Consider the following 19,561-nt stretch of genomic DNA (forward strand, 5'->3'; position numbering starts at 1 on the left):
CATTGACATAACTTTAACAACCATTAACATCAGTGAGCATTTAAGCACATGATTATTTACTTTGTTGAATTGGGGCGTAAGTCTTGGATCAGTTTTTTTTTTCATACTAGATGCCCAACAGGAAATCATCATCTTTAAATATACAGAATACTTTGTCAATCTCTGGTTTCCCTTTTAATCAAAATGTGGAGTGCACTGCAGTCTGCTTTCCTGTTACATGAAATACACCCCACATCAAGCACAGCAGAACTGCCCGCAATACAATTTAATGTAATTTTCAACAGGGGTACAATATTATATAAAGAAAGTCTCCAGAAAAGTCTTTTATCTCTGGGCAAGCAAATATTTTTAAATGAAATTATATATGACTCTAAAGCCACAGATTTAAAGTGTAACAACCACTTCAAGAAATGGTTTCCTAATGTAAAATATATATATACACAGAGACATATAGATTCTTTCTCTCTCTCTCAGTTTTGAAATAAGAAATATAGGAATGTTTAAAAATAGATTTTCCTGTTGTTGAGACTTTATTCATACTATTTTTTTTAGGGGGGGAACCCCATGGTGCACACACCTCTTTTAAACCATGATGTCCTTTGTCCCTGTGTATAAGTCATTCTTTTTACCCCCAAATGATATTTTAACTAATGTTGCTTTGAATGCTAACCATTTAAACTAAAATTGTGCATGTTATGGAATATGAATATAAGCTAATGCTTATTATTAAAATAAATAAAAGTATAATATGTTTTTGAAATTGTGTCTGGTGACAAAAATTGCCCAAGGAAAAGTATAAATAGTTTTAAACATATTGAAGAATCTACTTACACAGTTTCTGTATTTTTGTTTTTGTTTGTTTCAGGTGCTCATTGCCATCCGCTTACAGAACATACATGAATAAAGTGACACCCCAGACTCCTTTGAGCAATTGATAGAGGAAACTTTAACCTGAGAATGAAGAGATAAACACTCAGCAGAACCGTATGATTGAAACCACAACCCAGCCCTCTGCTGTTGGACAAGGCTTTGTCCTTTTGCCCTGTACAACCGATGTTGCAGTAGTTCAGATGGATCGCAGCAAGGAGGCAGAGATGGAATTACGAAGATCCTCTAGTCCTAGCAAGGTAAACAAGAGCGACATTGATGGAGACAAGTCCATGTGCCACAGCTGCTGCATCTGTGGCAAGAGTTTTCCTTTTCAGAGCTCCCTGTCTCAGCACATGAGGAAGCACACAGGAGAGAAGCCCTATAAATGTCCTTACTGCGACCATAGAGCTTCCCAAAAGGGCAATCTGAAGATACACATTCGGAGTCACAGAACAGGCACTTTAAGTCAGGGGCATGAGGTGGAGATGGGAGAAGCACAGCTTGGAGAGATGGGAGTCTCAGAAGGCCTTGACGGATGTACCAGCCCCACCAAAAGTACATCTGCCTGCAACAAGATTCTGAACGGGGCAACTCAGGCAGACAACAGCAAGATTTTGTTGAGAAGCAGCAAGAAGGAGGTTGTCACAGAGGCACCACCTGCAGAAGATTGCAAGCTACCCACTTATCAGTGCACCTTCTGCAAAAACAAGTTTGAGAGAAAGAAAGACCTGGAACAGCACCTACATCAAGTCCATAAGCCGTACAAATGCAGGCTTTGTAGCTACATGACATTAAGAGAAGAGACACTGTTAAACCATATAGAGAAAGACCATATTACAGCTCAAATTCCAAACGGGGAAGCTTACACCGAGAATTGCAAGAGTGAGCTGAATGCAGGGGAATTTCCTTGTGAAGTCTGTGGTCAGGCCTTCAGTCAAACCTGGTTTCTCAAAGCTCACATGAAAAAGCATAGAGGATCATTTGATCATGGATGCCACATTTGTGGCAGAAGATTTAAAGAACCCTGGTTTCTCAAAAACCACATGAAATCACACGGTCCAAAGACGGGGAGCAAAAACAAACCAAAAAATGATTTAGAGCCCATAGCCACTATTAATAATGTGATTCAGGAGGAAACAATTGTGACTGGCTTATCTCTGTATGAAGTTTGCACCAAGTGTGGGAATCTGTTTACAAATATGGAAAGCCTAAAAGCACACAATGCTGTTCACTTGAGAGCTCAAAGAAGCAGTACTGAGAACAAGGCTGAGGGGTTAATTGATGGAAGCCTAGATCCATCTGTAAATAAGCAATTTTTCTTACAGTGCCTGAATCTGAGGCCAGCTGTAGGGATAGATAGAGTTACAAGTGGACAGCCTGGAAAAAGGGTAGCTGAGCTGGATCCAGTCAGTAGCTACCAGGCCTGGCAGCTGGCCACCAAAGGAAAAGTAGCGGAGCCTTCTGAGTATGTAAAATATGTGGGATGGGATGAAGTCCTTGCTGATGCAGATGTGACTTATGACAAGGATAAAAGAGAATATATTCTTGTCAGCCAGGAGAAGCGCAAGCGAGATCAGGATTCACCCAGCTCCTCCAGCAACCCCAAGAAGAAAAGCTGTGTCAGTGGGCGCTTGGAGAAGAACAGCAATGTGCAACAAGGAGAAAACTGTATCCTTGCCCAGAGCGACCTGGACTACAGACCCTCCTCAAGGCAGAGCAGAAGGGCATCCCAAAACAAGTCTACCGAGTGCTTTGAGTGTGGAAAGATTTTCCGCACCTACCACCAAATGGTGCTCCATTCGCGGGTGCACAGGAAAGAACGCAGGAGCTGCAGTGAGAGTGGGACCATTGCTCAGCCAGACCGGTATGGATCCAGCAGTGAAGAAGGGGATTCTGGTTCTGTTAGTGGGCCAAGCACTCCAGGCTCAGCGTCTGCCCCAGAAGATTCTGTGACCTCTGGAATGGGTGAGGAGGGTGCTGAGGACAGCTCTGAGGAAGGAGTATCTGAACCATCACTAGGTAAGCTCATACACAACATTTCTCCCCCCCCCTTTTTCCTATGTTACCTTTTCTTTGTCTCTAGCTCTTTTAGATCCCATGCCTCTTAGCCTCCTGGGGCCTGAATGTGAGACATAGCAAGGAGCAAAGGATCAAAATGATAGATGAGTAAAATACCATAAGAAGCTTAAAATTAATGTGGATCAATTCTGTAACCTAATTAACATTGTTTATAGTCTCAGCTTGATGATTCAACATTTCTGATGTAAATAATAAAAGTGAGCTCACAGGAGGTCTTTGCAAGATACAGGTAAATTTGGATTTCAAATGAAGGACAACTGAGAGGTAGCTTAGTTACCCCTAGCAACGCAGTTACCTCTGCTGTTTGCTTCAGTATCTCTGCTGTTAGCTTCAGTATAGCTGTATCTTTCCTGGACATCTCTGGGCCCAGTTTTGCCCTGATTTACACCCTTTCTGCTATCAGTATATAGGGGTAGTTAGAGCACAGTTTGCCTGCTGTAACCTTGAAGCACATAAACTTGTTAATTGCTAACGAGAAAGGCATTCCTTCCTCTTTTCTTTTTCTGTGCTCTGCTTCCCCAAACTTGTGTTATAACTCTAAGGCTATAATTAATCTCGCTGGATTAAAGCAGTCCTCTGAGTCCAACTCTAGCTAAATGGAACAAATTATTCCCCAAATAGCAGCAAAGTAAATATTTAAAGAAACACTAAGCACTTTCGTTTCATTTTAAATTTTTGTTGTTTACTCTCCTTTGTTTATAATACCCTGTTAGAAATGAGAGAGAAACATTTCTTTCCTTACTAGCCCTCTGCTTTTTCCATTTGGCAAACAATGACATTTCCCCCCATTTTCTTTTTCTTTCATGAAGAAGTAACTAATCCCGGTTTTGTAATGTTTAACTTGTTTTCAGGAGCATCAGTGAGGAAGTCACCAGCACAGTTTTAGGAATTTTTTTAAAAGATATTAGTTAATGTGTACTTCCTCATTTGGCTAATGAATGTCACAGAAGAGGAGCAACAGGTTCCAGGATCATGTATTAAGTTATATATTTGATCCTTATTGACAGCAGTGATGATGTGGTGTTGGATATATTTTTCCACTGGACATTTCCCATCAGATTATGATCATTTTAAGAGAGGTCAAAGTTTGAGCTGAAACTACAAGGCATATCCCTTTCTAAATGTAATGCTTAGATCCTCCTTCCCTCTCCTCCCCACCCCCCGGGTTGAAATCATTATAAAAATCAAACCCTTTTTTTGATCTAAAATGTCCTTTTTGGGAACAAAACTTGTCTTGGGTTGATTTCACTGTAAGTTGTCAACTTTATTAGCTTCACTGAGACTTAAGTCCCAGATGGGCAAATCAGGGACACATTAGATTAGAAGGTTAAGAATTTGACTTCGGTATTTCATTAATTTATGTGCTTCCCTGCCCATTTTAAAAACCACAGCTCTGGTAAGTACTAGTGACCGATCAATCTAAGTATTTATGTCATGCTCAATAGTAGGCCCAAAATTTGGTCTGTCCATTTAATGTTGTATTTATGCAATTTTAAAAAAGTTTCTGAAAGTATACTCATTGCATTCATGTTAAAGTCCATTGGGCACTGTCTGAAATGCTCCTGTACAATTGATTCAGTATGTAATTACTGAAATGCAGCTTCATTCAGGGTGAAATGAGGCTGTGAAATTCTACCAGTGCAATGCACAATACCTTTGTGGAAACAGTTGTGATGGAAAATCATCTCCCCAGAGACAGGCTCAAATCAGCAAAATTCCTTTCATACAATACTCAGAGTAAATTCTTCTTCTGTACTGTTCTTCTTAATCATTTGATTTTAACCATATCTCTTTCCTATCTCAGTTCAACTTCTGAATGCTGATCTCAGAAGTGAAAGCATTTTAAAGTTACGCAGCAATTTCTCCCCTAATAACCCAGTGCCAATAGGAAACTCATTTTCTTTAGTTGGCAAATTGGTTCTCACCTTCCCTATTGAACAGTGAGAAAGTCGCAAACTGATCAAGCTAAATAAAGATGAATCTCAGTAAACAGATGCATTTGCACTGTTTGTGTGCTTCATTTTATATTCCAACACATCACATTTGAAAAGCTAGTTAGCCAAAGGTCTACCGTATAGTTAAGGAAGTTTCTTGTTGCTACTTCATTGTTAATGCAGTTTATTTAATATTTACTAGTGATATCAATGAAATAAACATTTTTCACAGCTGATAAAGATTTCCAGTTGAAAATAAAATAAGTAGAACACAATCATTTTTAGGCCAAGATTAGTATCTTAATTTCCCTCTATTTATACCTCTTTGGTAAGGCAGTTTAATGGATATGCCATTCAACTGTTTTATACTGTCACCAGTTTAGAGATAGAGGATTGGGTCATTCTGTCCATCAGGCTGTATGTATACTTTGTTCAGATAAAGGAATTTTAGCCCTCTTGAGGTTGCTTATTCAATTCATGAGGCTTTCCCGCCTCCTTTATGAACTAAAACTTGAAGTCTATAGAGTATAGGCCAAATTCTGCCTTCATTTACAACCAGACAGCCCCATTAAAATCAAATGCTTTGTTATGCTCTTTAAATTGTCTTTTGTCCTAGAAGTGTTATGGTTTGCTACCCTCTGCTGAGGCTCTTCTAGTTAATCTCACAAGGTCAGGTGGCCTTTTTAGTCAGTAGCAAAGCTCTAGCAGCCATCTTCAATAGCTGTAAGTGAACGATGTTCTCAATTTTTACAGTTACTTTTTCCCACATTCACTTTACAGTGTTATTTTTACTCAGAATGTGGCTGGGCAAACCTCGTGGTGCTCATGAGACTATTTAAAATTACATTATTTACTTTTGTTTTCACATCTTAACTTCCTTTTCCCATAACTTGCATATGTTACTGTGGGATTGCAAGCCTGAAAGGCAACAGGGCCTTGATTCTGCAAGAGGGCTGAACATTCTGTCCCTGGTCCAACATAGCATTTAAGCACATAATTAACTTTAAACATATGAACAGTACAATTTAGCTGAGCATGTGCTTTCTGGGTTGGGGCCAGAATGCATGGCACCTCACAGAATTGAGTCATATTAGAGGGGCAAAAAGCATGCACCAAATGCAAAATAGCTCTGAGTCTCTCAAATACAGAGCGTTCCTACCTTTCACTTATCCTCTGCTAAGTGACTAGAGTCACATCATTCTTTCTCAGCCGTGTGCTTTGTGTTTGCAAACCCAGATTACCATCCATCAGAGGCTCCCAAACTGGTGTATGGAGTATTTATAGCTGCATAGACTTGAAGGCCTGAAGGGACCATCATGTAGACTGACCTATTGCAGCACTGCAGGCCACAGAACTCCTTCAATAGGCCCTTACCTCTGTCTGAGTTACTCAGATCCTCAAATCTTGGTTTAAATTTTTCAAGTTACAGAGAATCCAACATTTACTGTAGTTCAAACCAGCAAACTGATGATGGTCTGTGAAAAACTGGCAGGTCACATGGTGTTGGCTCTCCTCCTTTTATTCAGCTGTTAATCATTTTAAAAGATGACCAGAAATTGCATTCCTAATATCGTTTTTCCATGTAAACGGTCACTGCAGTTGCCATAGGAATGTTATGCAAAGGAGAGGGGAGTGGTCAGTGTGATGGTCAAAGGGAGAAGAGGTGGCCCATTAGCTATACTGTCCGTTAAGAAGGAACTGCACTATGAAAAAATACAATCTCTGTGCACCGTTTGTCAGTGGCATGAATGGCACCAACAAATAAGGTTATGTCAGCATTTCCGTTATGGTGCATTTGAAGCTGCCCGAGCCAGGTGCAAGCAGCTGTTGCTCAGCACTTGCATTGACTTCAGCTTTTTTTTTTTTTTTATTAGTTTCAGATCTTAACTAAAAGTGGTAGGTTAGGGGTCATGCATCATTTCCATAAAAGTACAGGGAGAAACAATCTCTATTTTTAGCCCATCTGCTTCTCCCCCAAAGTATATAATTTGGTGAGCCAAAAGGAAAAAAAAAAAAAAAAGTCAGGACATGCAAGATAGTGTCTTTATTTTTAGGCAGAAAGTGGTCACCCTAGTTTGATTCCCCCCCCCGGGCAGCCCTAAAGCACAAAACAGGCAGAATTATTGCTCTCCATATCAAAGTGATCATTAAAACAAAACAGTATGGGAAGACACCTGCCACACCATTCCTTCCCCATTAACTTGTGATCCAGCTAGATCTCTGTCTGCAGGTAACTTGGTGGTGGTGGTTTGGGGTTTTATTTGCTTTTTTGTGTGTCCTTTTGAGCTTGATCTCTGCAAAGACCTTGCTATGCCCCTGCCCTCCACCCCCCAACAACAACAACAAACAAATAAAAAAACCCAAAACTAGTGTCATGTTTGTTTGAAGCTTAGAAAGTGTTACGACATCAGTTTGTTCATTAAGGTATTATGGGCTATTTCAGTTTTGAAATCTAGAAAGAAGCCTCAACTGTGACAACACGACTGCCACTTGGTTGCAGGTGGGAAAATGGGGAAGCAAGTTCAAGTAGTTTTAATTTAACAGTTTACAGAGCAACAAGCAAGCCGCCGAACAATATTTTGTATCCTCCACTGTAGTGCTCAAGGGATTTAGTGAAGGAAATAAATTACTTCCCCCATGTACACATTCTCTCTCTGAATGAAAAAAGTTATAAAATAACTGTAGAAAACTAGGATTTTTAACTATTAGAGGAGGGGGAAGTTTTATTATTCTAATTCATCTTTTTCCAAGAAAGGGAGGAAGAGGAGAGAGATCATAGTGTTTGAGTGGGAACCCTGATTCAAGTGGGAGAGTTTCTCCTACATTTAATGTTTTTCCCCCTTTCTCTGCCTCTACCTTTTATGTATCTTGTCTTTTTCTCCCAGCTTCCTCCAGCTTCTTCCTACATTTTAAAAAGTGACTCCTTTTTACTGATGCTTCTCATTGTAGCTGATGCATCCTGTTGTTTGTTATTATTTATTATGTTTGTTACAGTAGTGGCTGGGGGCTCACTGAGAATGGAGCCTCAGTGTGCTAGGCACTGTATAAAAAGAGTAGTAGGCAGCAGTTCCTGCCTCGGAGAACTTACCATCTAAATAGGTAAGACAGACAAAGGATGGGGAAGGTTGGAGCAAACAGCCAGTCTGCACAGGCGACAGAATGTTTAGTCAAAACTGTAGAAAATACTCTGATAACATCATTTGTGTTGGGAAGTCCCTGCTTAGACTACTTCAGCAGCTTCTTTGCTGGCTTCAGTCTCTGACTCCCCCATACATGCTCTTTCCCCAAGGGCACATGAGTCCTAGTGCTCTCGTAGAGGTCTCCACTGTAAAGTTCTGGGGCCAGGCGCTGCACTGAGCAGCACAGTGGAGGTTGTGAGGGAAAGAGAATGCTGAAGAGGATCAGTGAGGGGCGGGCCCTTCAGACCTACTCCCAGACTAGCAGGGTGTTTTGCTACTGCAGTTAAGAAAAAAACATATAAGGGTAGGACATCACATCACTACTGTTTCATGTTCAATAGAGATGAGAGAATTCAGAAAGAGTTTACAAAAACAAAATCTTTAGGATGGCAATGGAAGCATGTCCGGCAGCAGAAGCACATCCTCTCCTGGTCATATAGTTATACACCTCTACCCCGATATAACGCAACCCGATATAACGCGGGTTCGCATACAAGGTGGTAAAGCTCTGACACGCTGCTCTAAGCAGTGTGTTAAGGGTGCTGGGCCAGGCCGGGGCCGAGGGGTTCGATAAGGGGCAGAGGGTCTTGGAGGCGGTCAGGGGCTCCCCCCCTCAGGGTCTGGGGGGCAGGATCTGTGGGATGGCACTTTTGGGGGGCCTGCAGTCCCAGAGTGGCCCGGGGAATTAGTGGGGGGCCGGGAGCAGCCCGCTCCGCTTCCCTCGCTCCAGCCCCAGCCGTGTTGCTCAGGGGAGGAGGCTTGGGGGAAAGGATCCCCCTGCACTCACCAGCAGTGGCAGAAGTGGAGTGGCCTGGCCCCAGCCTGCTCCACTCTCCCAGCTCCCAACCACAGTGCTCCGCTTTCCACTGCAGGTGAGTACGGGGGGAGGGGGAGACATCCTTTCCCCAACCTTCCCGCACTCACCGGCGGCGGGAAGTGGAGCGGGCTGGGGCCGCGTCACTCCGCTTCCTGCCGCAGGTGAGTACAGGGGGGGGTTGGTGGATAGGGGTCGGAGCAGTCAGGGGATGGGGGGTTGGGTAGGGGGTGGGGCCCTGGGGGTGATTAGGGATGGGGGTCTCTGGAGGGGGTGGTCAGGGAACAAGGAACGGGGTGGGGGGAGCAAAGCAAGTTTGATATAACGTGTTCTCACCTATACCGTGGTGAGATTTTTTTTGTCTCCCAAGGACCGCGTTATATTAGGGTAGAGGTGTAGTTGATAGTTATAGACTAACCTGAACATTCTTGATATCAAGAAGAAGAAGTTGGAGCTCTTAACCTCTCTCGATTATGGTTGAAGTTCTAGGCACTGGAGAAGTGCCTGTTTGTTTTAGTTTTTAACTTGTCCAGTGGGATTTCTTGGAGAATCAATGGTTAGACACTGTTTTATGTAATGTCTTGGTTAATGAACTGAAACGGGAAAAACAACATATTAATTCATGTACATTAGGAGATGTGGCAAACAACACTGAGCACACAGCTGTAATAAAAAGAGACACAACTGATAGCATATGATATCTATAAATTGGGGTACTTGGGAAGAACTATAGGGAAATCTCTGAAGTCTGTTGAAATTCTTTAGAGTAGGAGAGATTTTTGCAGGAACCGAATGGGAAAATGCTAATTATTTTGGGAAAAAAAAAAGAAAAGAGACTAATGACCACTAGTCTTTTGGGAGGTTAGAAACATGAGCCTGAAATAAAATGAGATTCAGCTGTGAAAATTGTAAATTAATACATTTTGGGACAAGTGGTGACTTCTTGGCCCCATTGAAGACAGTGTGAATTTCTCAGGATTTCACCCTAGTAATCTAACGATATATGCAGTGGGAGAGAAATATTTGGAAAGCAGTTATCCTCAAAGAGGCATGGGGTAATAATGGCTAATAGAGCTGGCTAACAATTGTTTAGGATGGTCCAAGGAAGTGTAACTAAAGATAATGGGTTGATACTGAGCAAAGGAAAATGTAGATAATATCAGAAAAAATGTGCTCATCTTTAAATATGAGAGCCCCCCCCTCCAAGTGATAAAAGCCTTATTTTTTTAGTTATTTAAAAAAGTTTAATCAATTTGTATGATTGATTAAAGTTAGGGAAGAAGAAATGAGTTATTGGTGAGGGCATATGGGGAGATAATCTACAACATATCTGCACATACAAGTGCTCTTTCTGTCTTGCTGCGGCTGAGGTGTAAGCAGATGCACATGTGGCTCTGTATGCCCCTAATTCTGGCCCAGGGCTTCCTACCTCCCTGTAAGGAACAGGGTATTTCAATGTGGGATACTTTTGTGTCAGGGTTTTTAAAGTTCCGTAGAATGCATCGATGGGATCTGGCAAAGCCCAAAAGGTGTGTTTAGTTTCAGGGGCGGCTCTAGAAAGTAGGCTGCCCCAAGCAGCGCGGAGCGCTGCGCCGCCCTTCCCCGGTCCCGCGGCGGGTCCCCTCTTCCCGCGGCTCCGGTTGAGCTCCTGCAGGCATGCCTGCGGCAGGTCCACCGGAGCCCGGGACCAGCGGACCTGCCGCAGTCATGCCTGCGGGAGCTCAACCGGAGCCGCGGGAAGACGGGACCCGCCGCAGTCATGCCTGCGGCAGGTCCGCTCGTTCCGGGCTCCGGTGGACCTGCCGCAGGCATGCCGGCGGGAGCTCAACCGGAGCCAAATGCCGCCCCCCCTGGGAAACGGCCGCCCCAAGCGCCTGCTTGGCGCGCTGGGGTCTAGAGCCGCCCCTGTTTAGTTTGCACTAGAGGGGTGTAAATTCTAGAGTATGCTATCTTATTATGCACTAATTGGCCTGTGTGGATCCTGCTGGCGCGCACTATAAGTTCACTAATGCACGTTAATGTAGTACTCTTCGAAATGGGGACTTTTAGTGCGCACCATACAGGATCCACATGGGCCAGTTAGTGCTCAACATGCCAGTGCACACTAAAATTTACACCACTGTAATGTGGATGAACGCACTGAATAGAAAAGGCCTGTGATACTAAAATTAGCATAACAATACTTTAGCTGTATTGCCAACCCTAAGCATATAAAAGTCATTCCCTAAATGTCATGGTAATGGATTAAAAATCATGACATTTGAAGCAAAAATAAAGTTGGGTCTTTTGCTTTCTTGGGTCACATTTTCAGCGCTTCCCCTCAAGCATGAGGGTTAGAAACTTTTTTCTTTTTCCAGTGAAAGTTGAGATTCTTATGTAATCAGTTGACTGGACTTGTGATAAAAATCACAAGAGTTAGCAATACTGCTTTCTGTTTTCTAAGAGATTCCTAATAAATGGCAAGACTAGAATTGATGAAGCTTAAGGATTTGCCATGGAAAGGCAAACCCTTAAGAGAACCTGAAAAGGAAAGGATAGGGGAATGACTGGACACTAAACCATTTGTGCACGAAAACATCTTAGACTTCCACAAAGTGCAACAATTACAAATAAGGACAATTCCAGTAATTTAGATTAGTTGTATACAAATGAAGAAGAAAAAAGAAAGCATAATGCTACAATTGCACAGTACATCAGCAAAATCTGACAATGTCCGAGTTGACTGTCAGTATAGAACACTTCCCCCCCATGCACACTTTATTAGCAAAACTGATTCAGAACCACACACAAAAGGGTGATTAATGCCACTACTTTAAAATATCACTGCAGGTTGATGACACACATGTAGATTAGAGGGGTTAAACAGAGGCCAGGGCCCAAGTTCTTTGCAGTCACTCTTGGCAAACGAATGAAACCAAGATTAGATCGGTATATAGCTTGAAACATGGTTGATTCTAAACATTTCAAGAACTACTGGTGCCACCGGTTTCTCTTTGGCACAATTCTTGTTAACACTTTGAGAGCACTATTCCAACACACTCAGGAAGACAGTGGTATTACTGCATGGCCTGGAATGTGTTTGCAAATCATAGATGGCAGAGTGCTATTTGTGAGCAGCATTGGGCCAGAGTACCCCTTCATAGCAGAATCTTAGAGCACCCCTTTTAGGAGTGTGGTATGTTGCTCCAGACCACAGTGGAAATGGTCATAAATGAGTATCTTTCTAGTGTTACGGCCAGTGGTCACAATTTGCTTCTAATTATCCTTGGATTACCAATGGTTAATGTGAATAGAGAGAGGAGCTGAGAGGACCGAACAAAACAGAAATGAGTGTTTTGCACCAAAAGGGAATGGATGACAAGGAAAGGTTTGGTAGATAGAAGCACTAAAGGGTGTTGGTGAGAGAGAAGAGGAGCCAGGGAAAGTATATAGGAATGGCTAATCCTCCAATTATACTGGCTTTAAGGTCTACATGCCAAATTGCTTGGCCTTCCCTTATTTTAAGATCAAGATAGGAGCTTGTAGCAGATAATGGAAGAAGTGATTGATTAGAGCTGAACAAATACACGTTGAGTATTGGCCTGCTAGCTGTGCTCTGTGTAATTTTATGTATTATACTGACATCATACAAACTAATCTTTACCCTGTAGGCATTTTGGGTTATTTCCACTGTGTTTCTGATTGGCCAAGTTCCTTTTTTCTAGGTTCCGTTTTACAGAATCCGAGGCACTGTGAGTAGATGAGCTCAAAGTATTTGCATACAATACAAGTAGCTTAAATTCCTCTCACAGTGGAGCAGATAATGTGGTACAGATAATATCTGGTCCAGTCAAGTTGGTGCTTTTTGGCATGCTGGACTAGCTGTGGACACCTCAGTAGTTAAATGACTTTCTTTCCCAGAAATTAAATCTTTCTTGCTGCTCCTAGAAAACTTCATTAGCAGCATTTGGAGGTTATAGATACATTAATAATAGGTTTGCTGCTGTGACTGTTCTCCCATTTCTTGCACTTTACCAAACTGCGGTAGATGATTTCACTTGAAGCATTTAGTTATAATTGGTAAGTTGTGAAAGAGCAGCCAACTCCCAAGCACACCCTCGTAGCCAAGGGTGGGACTGCAGGCCTCTGCTTCAGTTTCCCTTCCATAGGTTCCCAGTTATCCACAGAAACTTTATGTCCAGCAACAAACTCCCTTCTTGGGGCCTGGTTTATTAACATAAAATGAACCCAGAGTAAAGTCAAACCCAAAGTAAAGTCTCTCTTCCATCCTCGTCTCCCACTGGGAGCAGCCCCTCCTCCCAGAGGTTACTCTGGCTCCATCTCTCCACTAGGCACAGTTATCAACTCATCCCAGGCTCTGATGATCCAGTCTCTTCCTGTGAGATTGGGGGTTGCATAGACCCCCCATTCTTGGGGCAGTGTTTGCTGAATGCTCAGGCTATTTGCCAACACAGCAGCTCTCCTCTCTCCAGCTTCCTTTTCCTGTTTCCCTCTTTATAAGGCCCAGGTGCCTTCCCTTAAGCCTAGTTGGGCAGCAGGTAGTCAGTCACAGGTGCACTGCTTTCTCTTAAAGGGGCCAGACAGAGGGTTTCTTTTTATGCATTTCTTTTTGCACACAAAGGGCCACAGTTAGGCTAGATAATTTCTGTAGACCTGTGCTATACTGCAGATGAAGTGCTGTGATGGAGCAGCATGTTTAGCTGGAGCACATGGGAGCATATATCAAATGAGGCTGTAGATATTAGCAATTCCATCCTTTAGAAAAAAGTTGTACCAACACATTAAGGGATTTCCTAATCCTTGCAGTCATATGTGTTTGAAAAGAGAACTAGGAAAGTGAGGGTATTGTGAAAAGATTTGGAAGACAGTGTAAGAAAATTTTACTACCTAGACATGTAAGATCATACCAACTCTATTGAAGATGTGCTAAGCACCACTAGATCTGAATATAACGCCAGTAGCTTCTGGATGTAACTTCTGGAAAACATAGAGACAAGGTCTCTTATTGGACCAACATCTGTTGGTGAAAGAGACAAGCTTTCGAGCTACACACAGCTCTTCTTCAGGTCTGGGAAAGGCACATAGACTGGAGTTACCTGCATTTAAAGATTAGTCATGTCTACATTATTTTGTATGGCCAGCATCCATTCTTTGTTTACTGAATACTCTAACATTTAAAAACAAAACAAAACATTGTAGAGTGAGATTCAGAAAAGCACAGATGGCAGTTAGCCACCTAACTCATTTGTTCCTTCAAAAATCTCCCCCTTTAGGTTAAATCTATTGTATGTATTTTGATCGCTGGTGTATGTGACTTTTTGCTCTTCTTCAGCAAATGTTAATGACATCTGCATACATGCATCTTCAATTTCTGTATCCAGTTGGAGAATAACTTACTTGACTTCCTCAAGAACCTCGCCTCTTGATCCTTAGTCCTGTTGGATTGTGAAAGTCTGTGTAGCAACTCTGGATTTGCTTATTACTGGGCTTTTGAATGTTTCTATTACAGCATGCTATGTCACTCAATGTGACATTTATATTTATTAAATCATGTCCTGAAATGTGGAGGTAGATCTGATTAAGAGGTTCCCCTGTCTTGCAGTGTTTTTTGAGAGACAAAAAACTCCCCAGCTGGTGAAACCTGTTTCAGATAATGGAATTGATAACAGTAATGTTTTGAATCTGATTTCCAAATATGTCTGTAGCACTGCAGCTTCTTTTAAAGGGTTTCTAGTGATCTGTAAATAATTGCTGACAAAGGATTTGTACAGATGCCTTTGATGTTAGATTTTTTGCTGCTCTTAATATCCTGGTTCACAATTTGCTTCTCATCCACCTTAAATCCAGACTCAGGTCTTCTTTGTTAGTGCTTTAGATTCAAGAGTGGGTGCAGTGTGCCTCTCAGTGGATGCAATGGACTAAATTCTGAATGGTTGCAAATGATGTAAAGTTAGTGCAGAATTCAGCCCAGTGTCACCCAATGGTCAACTTTTAATCAAAAGTTGCCTTTTACAATTATGGTATTCACTGGGTACTCATTCTTGCCTTTATTTCTCTCTCTCTGCACCTTTTTCATAGCACCAGTCACCTACCCAGATCCTGTAATGGGATGGATATCATCATAACGCCCATTTTGGGCCCGGGAAACAAGCACTGACTGGTGGGCATTGTGTTTGTGGTGTGTGGACGATTCCCAGTGGCTGCGAAACAAACTGCGTTTGCGCACTTTTCATGAAAAACTGACGACTTGCTTGCCCTGCCCTGAAACGCCATAATACCAAGATGAGAGCAGCCCTCACAGGGTTGACTTGCGTGTGGGCAGGCATGGATGATGCTTTGCTGCAATGGGATTCTAACTGTGGGGCGATAGATGGAACCCATATCCCTATCTTGAGGCAAATCACCTGGCCGCTGATTACGCGCAGCCAGACACCCAGGATCAGCCAGTACAGTGTGTGTGCTGTTGTTGTGTTGATGAACACCAACCCCCTTGATTGACTCCTGTAAAGCAACCCCTCTCCTTCGAGTACAGCTACTTATGCAAATAAAGTCACTCTCATTTAAAAAGCATGAATTCTTTATTTGGAGGAGGGGGGGAGAGGGGAGGAGGGGGGGTGGCTATATAGGGGGCTGCATGCACTCCTCCTGCTGCTCCTGCTCTCTGCTCTGCCAAGAGCTCAGCAAGGCGGAGCATCACACAGCAGCCCCAGCCCCCCGCCCCGCCACCGCCACCGCTGCCGCTCGCCCTGCCACCGCTGATTTTTCCTGCCTCCTTCCTGCACCTCTCTCTCATCTCGGTTGTCCCTCCTGTCCTCCTCCCTCTCCTCTCCTCCTCTTCACTGGCCTCCCTCCTCTAAAATAAAAACCACGTCTTCTCCTCATTCAGATGAGCTCTTTCATTGCGTGTAACTTCCATAATATCCGAGAACAGCTCCCAAGTCTCTGGGGCAAAATCAAAAAAAAGGCTTGCTAAAAAAAAAAACTGTTTATTTTGCAAAGGTACACACACTCAGAGCTCTTTCAGGGCGCCATTCTCTGGAATAGTTGCTTGTGAGGGCTGGGAGTCTTCCTTTTCTTCTTCTTCTTCTTCCTCCCTGCATAATCCTCAGACATGGCAGAGATTACAACCCCACCTCGGAATCCACGGTCAGGCTTGCTGCTTCTTTTTTTTTTTTCTGGTAGGCTTGTCTGAGCTCCTTACTTTTCACTCTGCCACGGAGTCCTGCTGCTGTAGCCTTTAGCCATAGCCTTAGAAATTCTTTCAAATACTTTTTCATTTCTTTTTGTTCTCTGAATCCTCCCATATATATCAGATCCATCCATTCCCGAGAGGTCCATGCTGGGGCTCTTTTTTTTCTCTCAGAGCAGCATTGTTAACTGTGCTGATGAGCTGTGCGTGGTCACCTGTGATGATGAGCTCTCCACAAATGAAAAAAAGTCAAGGGGCTTTTCTGTCTCTACCTGGCATGCATCCGAGCTGAGAATGCTGTCCAGAGCGGTCAGTGGTGCAACAGAAGATTATTTTAGCGTAGATGGATATCCACTTACTCTGCTCAGACAACATATTGTCCTTTCTGAGTTATACCAGTATAAGTCAAGAGTACTTCCACTGCAGTGAATGGAATACACTGGTGTAAAACTGGAGTGAGAGCACTGTGAAGCCCGTTGTTTTCAGTTGTCTCTTAATTGCCTACAAGACATTGCAGGACCTGCCTTGGGGACCCTTGGAAGATGCAAAGTTGAGAACTAATCTGTGTTTGAACGTAGTGGTTTTGGAGGTGACACCTCTAATATTTGTTACATCTTTTGATGTCTGGGTTGTTTGAGTATTATGCTGTAGCGAGGTGAAGACTGACCGGTGCAGCGCCTCCTGCTGGTCGTCTCGGGAATTAGCTCTCCAGCATATAGAGTGCCTCCTCCTGGCCAGTGTCTCACCTGCAACTGGCCCCCATGTCCTTCCCACATCCTTTACCTTGGGGTACTACCCCCTGGCAGAACCCCCACACTCTGGGTCTCCCCTCCCAGGGAAACCCCAAACCCTCTATCCCCACCTTGCCTCAGTGGCTACTGCCAGTCATCATCTAGCCCCCACTCACTAGGGCAGACTACAGTCTGTAAACCACTCATCACTGGCAAGGAGGGTTTTGGACCTAAAGCCTTTCCCTGCAGGCAGGTATCTCTCTTTAGGCCTTGTTCAAGGCCTGCAGCCTGGGGAGTTGCCAGGCTGGAGCTCCCCAGCACGTCTTGCCTTTCCCCAGCACTGCTCTACCTCTGGTACCTTGCTCCCAGGCAGCTAGGCCCTTCTCTCTCCACTGCTAGAGAGAGACTGACTTAATGCCAGGCTCACAGCCCCTTTTATAGGGCCAGCTGTGGCCTGATTTGGGGGTGGCCCCAGCTGTGGCTGTTTCCCCAATCAGCCTAGCCTTTTCTCTCAGGAGTGGGGTAACTGCCCCGCTACATATGCCTTGGATCTGCTTTACTCTTTGGATCAGATTTACAGAATAGAATCTCCCATGGCTTAAACACTGACATGAAGGCTCACTCTTTTGGCTCATAAAATTTCAGGTTTGGGGTTTTTTTATGCTACGATAATACTTCATACACACTCTTCATAATGCAACCTTGAGTCCAGGTTCATTATCATGCACCAAGATGGCTTGTTAAAGCCTGCTTAGGACTCTGGCTTAGATTTCTTACTGTAGAGTTTGTGACTATTGCTGTTGTGCCATTTCTTTTTGATACATATCTATGAATTACTCTAAATGACAGTGATGAACTGGTAGAAATGTAGACAATTGTTTTGATGGTGGCTTTGTTTTTCATGTCTGTATAAAGAGTGGGCTTGATGCTACTAGTTGCTGAACACTCTGGCCCCAATCCAGCAAAACATTTAAGTACTTACTTAATGTTAAGCATATGAATAGTCCCATTTATGTCAGTGTTAAGTGCTTTCTTGGAGTGCTCAGCACCTTAGGACTTTGAGTTTGTAGTCCCTTAGGGTCAAATCAGTCTTTGATTGCATGTATGTAATCTGTGGCCTAATTTGACCATAATTATTAACACGGTGTTGGTCAACTTTCTTTTTCATTTTGGGGAAATGGAGTTCAAGGAACCAAAGCATGCCTCAATATTTGCACCTCTATTTTTTAGTTATAGCTGTTGGAAGTTACTTCAAAGGTAAGACAATAAGCTACCTTGACTAGTTTAAAATCGTAGTAGTTGCACCCAAACATTAATATAAGTTATACAGTGCCACTTACAGTTCCTGAAATCTATTTAGTGCAAGTTTTCTGTAAAGAACATGCCAAACTGGAGGACTAAGTTCCCTGGAGAATTGTCATATTAACACTTGCTAAGCCAACAAATACGACTACAACATATTGCTGTTAACAACAAGGAAAAGGAACATTTTACATATATATTTACAATGCAAAACTTCCAATTTCTAATGGGTAAGTATCCATATAGCAAAATAAATAAATAAATAAAAATAAAAAATTGCCATCACAATTTGATGCATATTGGAAACTCCACAGAACACAAGTTCAGTTAGACATGGAGAGTTAACCACTTTTTTCCCTTTAGAGGTGATCTGTCCAGATCATGGCTGAAACATGTAAATAGTTCATTTTGGGGAAGCTTACACTAGTTTGTAGATAAACAGAAGACTTTGATTTAGTAATTGGTATATCTCCAATTATTACTATCTCCTAGAACTGGAAAGGACCTTGAGAGGTCATTGAGTCCCGCTGCCTTCACTAGTAGGATCAATTTTTGCCCCAGATCCCTAAGTGGTCCCCTCAAGGATTGAGCTCATAACCCTGGGTTTAGCAGGCCAATGCTCAAACCACTGAGCTATCCCTCCCCAGTTCAAGCTATTGGCTTTCACAACCCCCAAATTATTATGTTTTAATTTTAAAATTTCTTGTTACTTTAAATAACAAAAAAAAAAAAAAAAAGGCAAAGTAGTAGTTAAGTCCCAGGTCTGAGAACAGATATCAACTGAACTGAGTTTGATGCCAGTTCATGATGGTATTATTAAACTATTGTGTAACCACTAATATATAAAGTCATAGTAGTTCTAGAAGTATAGTGAAATTCCAAACAAGACAATTTTTCCCCCTCTGCATGGATACAGAAACATTGATTTAAAACTGAATTTAGAGTTAGTTTATAATTGTAATAAAAGACGCTCCTAAACCTTGTGCTACTTCGAGATAACAGATTCCTCAGACTGTTGAAGGCACTAGCTCTACCTGACAGCACTTCAGAGGTGTGTGTTATCTCAAAATAGCATATGTCTTGTCATGTCTTATTGCTTAAATAGCATTTGAATCAAGTTGCTGTCAGCAAAAATTAAATAAATAATAATAGGAAAAAAACCTGAAGAAAGTCTGGATGATTATTTGCCCTACATTGTGGAAATTTATGAGTTTCTTTTTTTTCCAGAAATGTAAATGTAAAGTTTAAACAATACTACTTTTCCCCCTTCTGTGTGAAACAGTTTGCGTGTATTTTAACAATAAGGGCCAAGCGCAAATGCCATCAGGCTGAAAGATGAGTATAGAGTGTACTCTGGGCGTTCCAGGCTAGTACTGGGTATTCCAGGCTCACCATTTCAAAACTCTGATAAAACATGAGTTCACATAGAGACAGCCAAAAATGTTAATCCTTCAGAAGCTTTA

The 19,561-nt window shown here is 42.6% G+C and overlaps 1 protein-coding gene across 7 annotated transcripts in view; it reads left to right on the forward strand.

Annotated features, from left to right (window-relative positions):
* Window positions 1-19,561, forward strand: part of ZNF516 (zinc finger protein 516) — a 293,509-nt gene that overhangs the window by 208,828 nt on the left and 65,120 nt on the right. For all 7 annotated transcript variants that reach the window (XM_039521536.1, XM_039521535.1, XM_039521534.1 and 4 more), the window contains one exon: window positions 866-2,889. In XM_039521536.1, the coding sequence (XP_039377470.1) occupies window positions 987-2,889 (1,903 nt within the window). In that variant the 5' untranslated portion in view covers window positions 866-986. The remainder of the gene's footprint in view (window positions 1-865; window positions 2,890-19,561) is intronic.

This window comes from Mauremys reevesii, linkage group 2, assembly GCF_016161935.1.
Source record: "Mauremys reevesii isolate NIE-2019 linkage group 2, ASM1616193v1, whole genome shotgun sequence".
In the NCBI taxonomy this organism is placed as follows: domain Eukaryota; kingdom Metazoa; phylum Chordata; order Testudines; family Geoemydidae; genus Mauremys; species Mauremys reevesii.